Source organism: Sinocyclocheilus grahami, unplaced genomic scaffold (assembly GCF_001515645.1).
Source record: "Sinocyclocheilus grahami isolate Dianchi unplaced genomic scaffold, SAMN03320097.WGS_v1.1 scaffold497.1, whole genome shotgun sequence".
NCBI lineage: Eukaryota > Metazoa > Chordata > Actinopteri > Cypriniformes > Cyprinidae > Sinocyclocheilus > Sinocyclocheilus grahami.
The window spans coordinates 487,391-497,343 of NW_015505676.1; the positions used below are offsets into that span (position 1 = coordinate 487,391).

The 9,953-nt window shown below is 40.7% G+C and overlaps 1 protein-coding gene across 1 annotated transcript in view; it reads left to right on the plus strand.

Moving 5' to 3' along the window:
* Positions 1-9,448, plus strand: part of LOC107554299 (uncharacterized) — a 31,119-nt gene extending 21,671 nt beyond the window's left edge. Inside the window, exon 3 of the mRNA XM_016236778.1 lies at positions 7,020-9,448. Within this exon, the coding sequence (XP_016092264.1) occupies positions 7,020-8,816 (1,797 nt within the window). The 3' untranslated portion in view covers positions 8,817-9,448. The remainder of the gene's footprint in view (positions 1-7,019) is intronic.
* The last annotated feature ends 505 nt before the right edge of the window (positions 9,449-9,953 follow it).

Genomic DNA, 9,953 nt, shown 5'->3' on the forward strand with positions numbered 1-9,953 from the left:
CTCTGTATATATATATATATATATATATATATATATATATATATATATATATATAAAATTATTTTTAGTTACACAAGTTTTTAATAGTGACATTTTATATATATATATATATAAACATTTTTTCACTATTAAAAACTTGTGTAACTAAAAGCAATTATAGAGACCAATAATAAATAAATAAATAAATATTTAGAGAGAATGATTCATCATAAAGACTAACTTGATCAATCAGATTGTCTATTTAAATTTGGCCACATAAATGTTTACACAAATTAATGTTTTAAACGAATCCCGCGCTCTAAAAAATGCTGGGTTAAAAAGGGTTTTGACTGGGTTCAAAACATCCCAATAGCTGGGGTTGTCCCTTTTTAACCCAGGGCTGGGTTATATTTAACCCAGCATTTTTTATAGTGTGCACTATATATGCATTGATAGCATAATAGAGGGGACTTACACTTTTGGAGCTATTTGATGAATAAGAACATATTCAGTGAAAAAGTGTAACAAAGTGCTGCAATACTAATTTTCATGGTTAACTGTAGCGAGATGTTTGACAGATGTTTCAGTGAAACCAATGGTCGTGTTCACATGTTCATGTCACAACAGGGTCTTCTGACATCTGGACTATCAGACATTTGGGGTGTTGAGGGTGTCAGGGTGACGAAAACGGAGGGGAGACGTCTGTCTAGAGCTCCTCTTTCCTCTCATGGAATTTTAAGAAAACGTGACTTTACATTTCACGCAGTTATAAACATTTGTTTTTCTTTTTTTTGGCTTGGGGAATGTAACGCATACTGATGGTGTGCTTCCATTCATCTTTTTGCGTTTTCTATCTGCCTCTCCCTCCCTGTCTCCCTCTCTCTCACACACACACAAATTCGTTCCCCTCCCTCCCATTCGATTGATCAGAGGCTTGTGGGTGTCTTGGATGAGTCATATCAGCAATTTACCCAGTTTAAAGCATCTTTCAAATTACTTCCCTTCCAGTCGGGTTCCGTGCTGATAACCGATAACAGTTTTCGTTCCAACAAGGAGATTTGGAGGACACTTGTGCGCTGGTGTTGTCTGGGCGCGCGTGTTTATGGCGCGTAACTGTGTATGTGTGTTGTGCTGAGGTGCGCATGCGCACACCGAAAGTCATGGAACATGTGGAAGAAAACACGAATGATGAAGACGATACCTGCAGGGTCATAAATGGATTGCTCCACTTAGTTTGACACCGTCGATTCTATAATAATTCAAGGTGACGAATTTTTGTTGTTGTTGAATCATTCGTTTTTACTTTTTAAGGCCGTAAGCCTACCCTTAAATGGCCACCCTTTTTTTCTTGTTTACGTTCTATGCTGCAGTTGATCTTCTTTTGTTTCATCTTTATTTTTATGATACTTAATTTGCTCGTTTGTGTATTCCGTCGACTTAAATCGCCTCGTGTGCTCCGTAAACACCGAAAGTCATGGAACATGTGGAAGAAAACACGAATGATGAAGACGATACCTACAGGGTCATAAATGAATTGCTCCACTTAGTTTGACACCGTCGATTCTATAATAATTCAAGGTGACGAATTTTTGTTGTTGTTGAATCATTCGTTTTTACTTTTTAAGGCTGTAAGCCTACCCTTAAATGGCCACCCTTTTTTTCTTGTTTACGTTCTATGCTGCAGTTGATCTTCTTTTGTTTCATCTTTATTTTTATGATACTTAATTTGCTCGTTTGTGTATTCCGTCGACTTAAATCTTCAAAAGGCTTTTCAGAAGACGCATAGCCTACCATATCTTTTTTAAATCTCTGTCAACGATGAAAACAGTTTGATAGGCTGTTTTTCCTCTCTCTCTCTCTCTCTCCTAATATTTGCCTTGTTGCCAACTTTAAATGTGAAATGGGCAACAACACAGAGGAACCATGCGTCACAACGCTTGGAATCACGTAATGATAGCGCCCTCTCCTGGATTTATTTCTAGGAGATATACACTCAGACAAAGCAGTTTATTAAATCCTCTTTACAATACATCATTGACAATACACTGAAGTCTTTAATTTAGTATTTAAAGCTACCCACATGAAAATACAGGTAATACTTTGAATTGTATCTGTATACTTCAATGTGTACATTTTCTTGTAACCTTTCATTAAAATGTCAGCATTCCTTTGTCTTGAAAAAATAAAGAGAAACCGCAAAGAAAAAAAAATGAATTTAGATTGTAGACCCGTGTATGACGAAACTACAAATATGTATAAACACGTGTTTTACATTAAATATGGAAAAACACAAGAATGATATAGTCACTATTGTCTTTCCGACTTCATGTGATTGTTTCTCGGCCACATATTTTTGGGCATTCATTTAAAAGTTGATCTTCATAGCCTACATTTTGTGAGCTAATTGGTGATTTGTAGGCTACTGGATTCCATATTATCCATCAGCCTGCATATTACGGGATTTGTTTAGCCTAAAAGTCATTGCGAAATATATTAAAACTTTACGTATCATAATAATATACATGACTTGTTTTCTGTCATCTCTTTCGAAATTCAAGTCTGCACTGATATTCACAACATAGGCTATCATTAATAACAGACTGACGACAGGTTAATAGATAGGCTATTTATGTTTCGTAAGAGGTGAATGCACAAAATACGTAAACTATTTTAAATGCGTTGTCTTGGCCTTTTTGTCTCTTAAAATGTGAGACATCACTATTTCTATTTTTCAGAATCGTATTAACTGAACTAATGTAAATGCGTGTTTTATTTGAACATCGCTTGCACCAAGTCCAAATGTTATGGGCGAGCTGATCCATCCTCTCTCTCCGTGAAAGAAAGAGAGATTGATGGCAGGGAACCGATGAGTCTCGCTGATATCAACCGGCTCATTAACTCCAAATACGAAGCCCACCTCCGACGTAATATGTCACTGGCCAAAGGGTTTCATCGCATAATTCGGCGAAATGGCGCTTTGGTCTGTTCTCTAAACAAAAACGCATGAGATGCTGAACGCAAATATATTTGGAAACGAAATTTAGTTTACAATGCTCATTATTGTCCCTTCAACAACTGCTAGCGGGCTTATTTATTACAGCACAAAATGTCGTTTTCTGCGACAGAACATAAGGGACATATCATCTGTCCATTTATCCATAAAATATTTTTGCTGACAAAAGTCATCAATTAAAAACGCGACAAGAGGTAAACACTTTTGGTGAACGAGAAGCGCGCAGAACAGCTGTCCTGAATGACGACGCGCGCGAGGACGGACTACGCTTCATTCGCAGTGTAACGAACTGTTCAAACTGTAAATATTGAGATATTCCGAGGTCAAACACTCCCCTGGGTCGACATGATTGAAATTGGGACACCGCACAGAATAAATCAAACAAACAGATCACTGCTAGCCGCAAGTTAGTCCAGTGGCAACGGCCAAAGAGCGCATGCTGACACACAATGAACTGTCTCGTGTCTGGTTCTTCTTTGTCAATATTTACGTGGAAATTAGCTCACATAATTCGGTTTAAATCGTCAGCCTCAAGTGCCTAAATGTGTCACGGGGCTCATTCCGGACTGAGGCACCTTTCAGTCAGACATTTTCGACAAATCAGAGCCTATGCCTCAAGAGAGCAGTCGCTTACGAGAATCTGCCAAAACAGATGCGGTGCTCGTGTGTGGGCGCGAGGCTTGGGCTACACACCATTAAACTCGAGCCGCAGCTGAGTAAAATGTGAAATGGGAGAATTAATCGATCCCAGGACGATGCTGTTTTCAGTCTTGTGGGAGTATGAATTCTTTTATTCATGAGCGCGTGTTATGTCACTTCCATTAGGCGGTGGACATTTTTTGAGTGTATTTGAACATACATTTTCATAATTGCAGCCAATATGTTTGCAGAGCCTACAAAAACTTGACGAATCTTTTCCTTGTGTAGGTGGGAACAATAACTCTCATCATCCCATATACCCAGGAAAAATTTTAAAACCGCTTTTATCTGCTATTTTGCCATGCAGTTCTCTTTGTTTTGCCTCAGTTTTTAACATATAATGTATTCATTCTCTTCTTGAGTGGGCATTTTGGGTCCTGCATGAAGTGCATGGGCAGTTAGGAGGAGGTGAGTCAGCGCGGGGGATGGAGAGCGCTGGTTAAGGGTCGCAACTGCGCTAATGCTGAGTGGCAGTCGATAATGTCAAGCCGTATCAAAATCTGGCCCTTGGAGCTCTTAAATTATTCGCCACCAAGGTAGAAAAGGACACGCATTCACACTCATAGCTACACGCGCTTTCCTGTGAACCCCTTTGTTGCATGCCGCATTTTCCTTTACAGAATAAAAGGTAATTTCCCCGTCAACTTAAATAACATACGTTATTTCTTGGCACCGTATAGCTGTTGGAAAATATTGAAACAGTCAGGCCTCGCAGGTATACCTCTCTGGAGCGTAAAATGCAGCATTTTTAAGTGGCAGCATTAAAATGAATGGTTTGCAGTGAATCTGTGCATTATTTTAGTTTAAGCAAAGTTGGTTGTATATGGTTCTTTGCATTTTTTATTATTATTTATTAATTAAATGTTTAACTTTTTCTTTTTCAATGTTTCGTTATGGATTCTTTAGATCAGTGTATTGGTTTATGGGTTCTCTGAAGCAGTACGTACGGTAGGCTACAAAGGTTCTTAAAAATGTTTTGCAGTGACAGGGGCTGCAAAACCCATTAGGTTCGAATTCAAACCCATTTTCATCTATCTGATTAAGTAGGGTACCTGGAAATAACAATAACAATAAAAGACAAATAAAAAGCAAACATACACGATATAATAGGATTAGGTAGGACGGATCTCTAAGTTTCATGCCAATTCAAGAACACGAGTCTATTGGATGCAACCTTTGAAAATATTGAAATAAGGTTCCCACTCTATAATGAGACCGCTTTGATGCTGCCATTTCGAGTGTGGCTCGTGGGACTTCAATATCCGCACTGCAACTAATCCAATTACACGAATCATAAACTGTGATTGGCGGGATTGCTGTTGGCTCCAATGCCACGCGAGCGTTTTCCAATTAGACCTATTCCTAAAACCTACAGTATTGATGTAAAGGTTCTAAACCACGTCAGACGAAATCCTTATCTCGAAAAGCATAATTGCGAGAGCGAGAACGCCATGGTTGCACTCTTCATGAAACATCTGGACTATTTCTGGATTATTTGTAGGTCAATTGAGTCAACTGAAGCTACCTGTACATGCATATATTTAAAATAATACATGTTAATGTGAAAACATTACATGAGAATGACGTTAGAGACAGATGGATGAAAGAGCTGGAGACAGCTCGGGAAATTGAGCGGAAGTAGAGCAGTGAAGCTGAACCGCCTGCGTCACGGTGGGTGCAGCAGTTCGGTCTCTCTCCAGCTCTGATTAAGGCCACCTCGCAAACAATCAACAGGCCAAAAGGGTCTGCTAAGTAAGTGACAGTGTCAAATTTTGCTAGGCACATAGTATACCCTATAAATACATCAAAAGTATTGCGAATAAACGGATATTTAAACTTAAATGTATAATGTTCAAAACTGCAAATCGCCAGTGTTCAATCAAAAGATTTAGTTTCTGTATTAGTTAATTTAGCAGTGGTGCTTTCACTGTGTACCACTGTGCTCCGTTCTTAATGGAGAGACTGTTTCATTCATGCAATCTCTGTCCATTCATCAGAGCACCGTAGCGTACCCTCTGAGTTCAAACGAGACACGAAATTCTTATCAATGGAGAGTCTGACGTCAACAGCGGCGGGATGACTCGAGGATCACGTGTCCACACGCGTCTATACAAAGGGGAGTTGCGCTGTCCGTGGTCCTGAAAAAAATCACGCTCCGCATTCATCTCTCAGCAAGACAGATCGAAGTGTGTTTCAAATCATTCTTGTGGGAAGCAAACTTACTTTAACTCAAGTTTTAAATGAACTTAAGGATAGCGGTTGTTTCCAAACCTCATTTAAGAAGCACAAGGTTTTGAGTTCCAGCTAATCTGTTCGGGAAATCAGGTAAGTGCTCTGCCATTCCTACACGCACTCGATAAATAGTTTATAGTTCCCTATAAAAACAAAGAGAAGCCATGAAGGACTAGAGAGAAGTTTTCCGCTGATACCTACTTTGAGATGATGTTGAATCTCAGTGCAAGTCATTCAAGGAGATACAGGTCGACCGATCAACAAGCGTTTCATTCATAAATTTCTAAACGCCTTTTTCTTTTTCTTTTGTAAGAGTACACGATCCGCATCAGTATCTTTCCGACAAGGTAATCTTGATATGTGATGTCTATGTTTTTTCTTTGTTAAAGCAATAAATAATAATAATAAAAATAATATTTTGGGATCGTGTGCGTTGGAATGAGGATTTTAAATAAATATTAAGACTAGTTGGCTGGGAGTTCATTCTTTGAAAATCGAAAGGAGGGAGAGAACATACAAACTAATAAATGAACGATCAAATTGCTTTTATATGAATGAATAAAAAGAAAAATATGTTGACTGACATAGTAGGTTTTTCTCGCAGTTTGCATTTGAGTGATGAGTGAGAGAAAGCTCATGTGAATTTATAAGGTTTTATTCAGGCATGCTTTCGATTCCCTTGCAAGTCAAGAAAGACAATTTACACGGTTGTTTTAATATAGTCATTAACCATATGTCGCCTTGCTGTGGCGTTTCGCTAATCCGACTCTAGAAATGATAGGTGAAGAGGCAACCGGGAAATTCGCTCGATATTGCCTTTATACGTAGTCTCCGTGTGGACTCTACTTAATTAAAGCAGCACAATTAATTAGATTTAAAAAGCGATAGTGTATTGTGCTGACAACGTACTGCTGTAAAACAAGCGCAAGTTGTAATATTCTATCATACTAATTCAGTTAAACAGATTTCAGCTCATGCACGTTATAATGCTGTAGAGACAGATGTTAAAATATCAGTGTCAATAAAATGTAGTCTTGTTAATGCTCAGAAAAAAACCCACAAATTAATCACCATTTATTTCTTTTGTCTTTGTCAGGTGCTCCCCTCTCCCCCATCCTGTCCTCTCTGCATGGTCATGTTCTGCTGTTGCTACCCCTCCAGCACCTCAGCTCTCCTGTTATTCCTCCTCAGCCTCACCCCCCTGCTGGCCCTGGCTGGCCCTGCACCTCAGCAGAGATCTTCAGTCAGCAGCAGCATCAATGAGGCTCTCAACTTGGCAAAAGAGGACCCGGGGGCAGCAGAAGGAGCTGCTTGGACACATAGGAAAGTGGACAGCCTGCTCCAGAAACCCTTGGGACAGGAACATATCTCAGATATCGACTCTGCCAGTTCTCTAGCCTCGGTTCTGCTTGAGGCTCTTGACCACCCAGTTAGAGTGAAGATGACCCAGGGGGATTTTGAAGAAGGACTTGCGATAGATGCAATGAGGAATCAGGGAGACCTTGAGCAGGACACAGAGAAATCGGCAGAGGTTGTACAGCAAGGGGAGGAAAATTGGGGACAAGAAAAGCCAAAGGATGAAAGTGAGAGTGTGAAGGAGGACGAAGTGAATACGTCTGAAGGAATGGCCGGGCAGAGTAAGTCTAACGTGGCCAACCCCCTCCAGCGCAAAACCAGGGGCTATTTCCAAAACATTGACCTCGGGCTGCAAGACAATGAGATCCTCCCGCCTCTAAAAGGCTATAAAGCCTATAACCAGCAACTGGCCCAGGCGACCAAGAAGCTTAAGTGGCAGGAGGAGCGAACGAGAAACCCATCCCAGCTTGACAGAAACTTCATGGATGATTTTGATTTTGTGGAAGAAGAGGAGGAGATTCTGACCCGCAAGGAGGAGGAGGCACGGGCACGGGCCGAGCAGGAGGAGGTGAGGCGGCAGGAGGCCGAGGCACAGGAGGCGCGTGAGGAGGAGCAGAGATTGGCAGACATCGCCTCTGACATGCTTCTGGAGTATATGGGCAGGAAGCAGAAAGCATCATCCTACATGAGAGACATGAAGGTGGCGGCTCTTCTAACCAACGTGGCTGAGGACAAGCGCTCAAACGAGGTGGAGGATAACGACGACGATGATGAGATGGATCCCCAGACCATCGACAAGTTGATAGAGATTTCCAGCAAGCTGCATTTGCCTGCTGACGATGTGGTCGAAATAATCAGCGACGTTCAGGAGAAGAAGAAAAAGAGGAAGGATTTACCCCCGAGCAACACCCCTCGTTTCCGCCCTCTAGTTCCTCTCAAAGCCAAGCCGAGGCCTCAGGCATATCAATATCCTAAGTCACCTAAGAAATCCTCTTATACAGTAGATCCACATAAGAAATGGTACAAGGAGAAAAACAAAGGTAAGCTCAGCAAGCAGGACTACTGGTTTAAGCCGCAGAAGCAGTTTCTGGCCTATCCCTCGTTCCCCTATTATCAGAAGCCATATCGAGCCTATTACCCGGTCTACTTCCCGCCCCCCAAGCCGCGGTTCTATACAAATCCCGCTCTGTCGTTTGACTACAACTTTGGGGGCTCCATGGGGTACGGTCTGAAGCCTCCAAGCCATAGGTACAGAGACAGGCCCAAGGCCAGGGACTGGAAATTGGCGCAAGCCCCGCAACGCTCCCAGAGCCCCTACCCACAACCGGACACTGTCATATCTAATTACATTCTCCCCCATCCCCGAACTTACCAGGCTCTCCCTATGCCCAAACCACGTTCTCCTCAGAGTGGGAGAGCATCTTCTTACGTCTACCCACCAGACTATGTGTACGATGAGCCGGAGTCTCCACAGGGGAGCGATGAAGAACTGGAGAACTTCATTGAGAAGATTTATTACAACCGTAGGTTATTTTAGTCAGCTGGGAGTTCAGGATATTCTAAAGCGATGAAAGAGTGAGGAGAAAAAGCTGACAGGGAGTTTGAGCGACAGGGCTGTAAAAAGACAGTTAGGTGTTTCTTCTCCACTCTTGTGTTTTGATACATTCCAAATCAGGAACGGAAGAGATGGTGCTGCTATATCAGAACCTCTCTGCGTGCACTCATTTGGTTTCTCTCGCAGTTTACATTTTAATTTGGTGAGAGAATACGCAGGTGAATTTGTAAGGTTTCATTCAGGTATGTTTTTGATTCTCTTGCATGTGGAAAAAAATACAAAAGATAAAACAAAAAGAAACCAAAAACAAGCAGACAAAATGGTCAAAGAAAACATTTTGGTGCCAATTGCAAGAGACCCATGTTTATACAAAGATTTATTTTCTTTAGGAAACACTTGATTAATTGAAAAGCAAAGCTTGGGGTTGCATTATTGATACTGCAGGGCACAGTAATAATTGCTATGGCACTAGTTACAGAAACAAGTAACTGTCAAATTATTACAGGCTTTTCCTGAGGGTCTGTTTGATTGTTTTGATCAATGTTCCTATTGCCTTAATACTGATCACTGTTTTCGCTCATCCATGTGCATGCAGGTCTTGCACCACTAAAAAACAAATAATTCTGTCACGCACGCTGTAAACAATGCTTGAAACTAAATCTTCCATTTTATTCACAGAAATGCAAAATGATGAATATCTTTGCTAGGTGGGTGCCCTGTCAATCTGCTTGGTGGAATACCTGTACACAGGTGATTTACTGTAAACTTAACATCTTGCCAAAATTTCGAACTCATTTTAAAAATGCCCCTGTTGCTGTGGGTTACCTCCAATGTTCAACCACTGAGTACAGTATCTTTGTCTTGAGACCCAAAAGAACGCTGTATAGTAATGTTTGTTCCTAAAAAAGGTTTAAAATGTCTGAAGTTTGTGAGGAATACTCTAAGAGTGAACAGTTTGCACGTCTATCTGTATTTGCATCTTTAAAAAAAAAAAAAAAAAAAAAAAAAAAAAAAAAATTTGGGGAAAATTTCCTTGATCAAACTGTGATTATTTTAAAAATTAATAAAAAGAAGAAAAAACCCCCCAAAACAACGAAAGACAACTCTAATTACTATAGC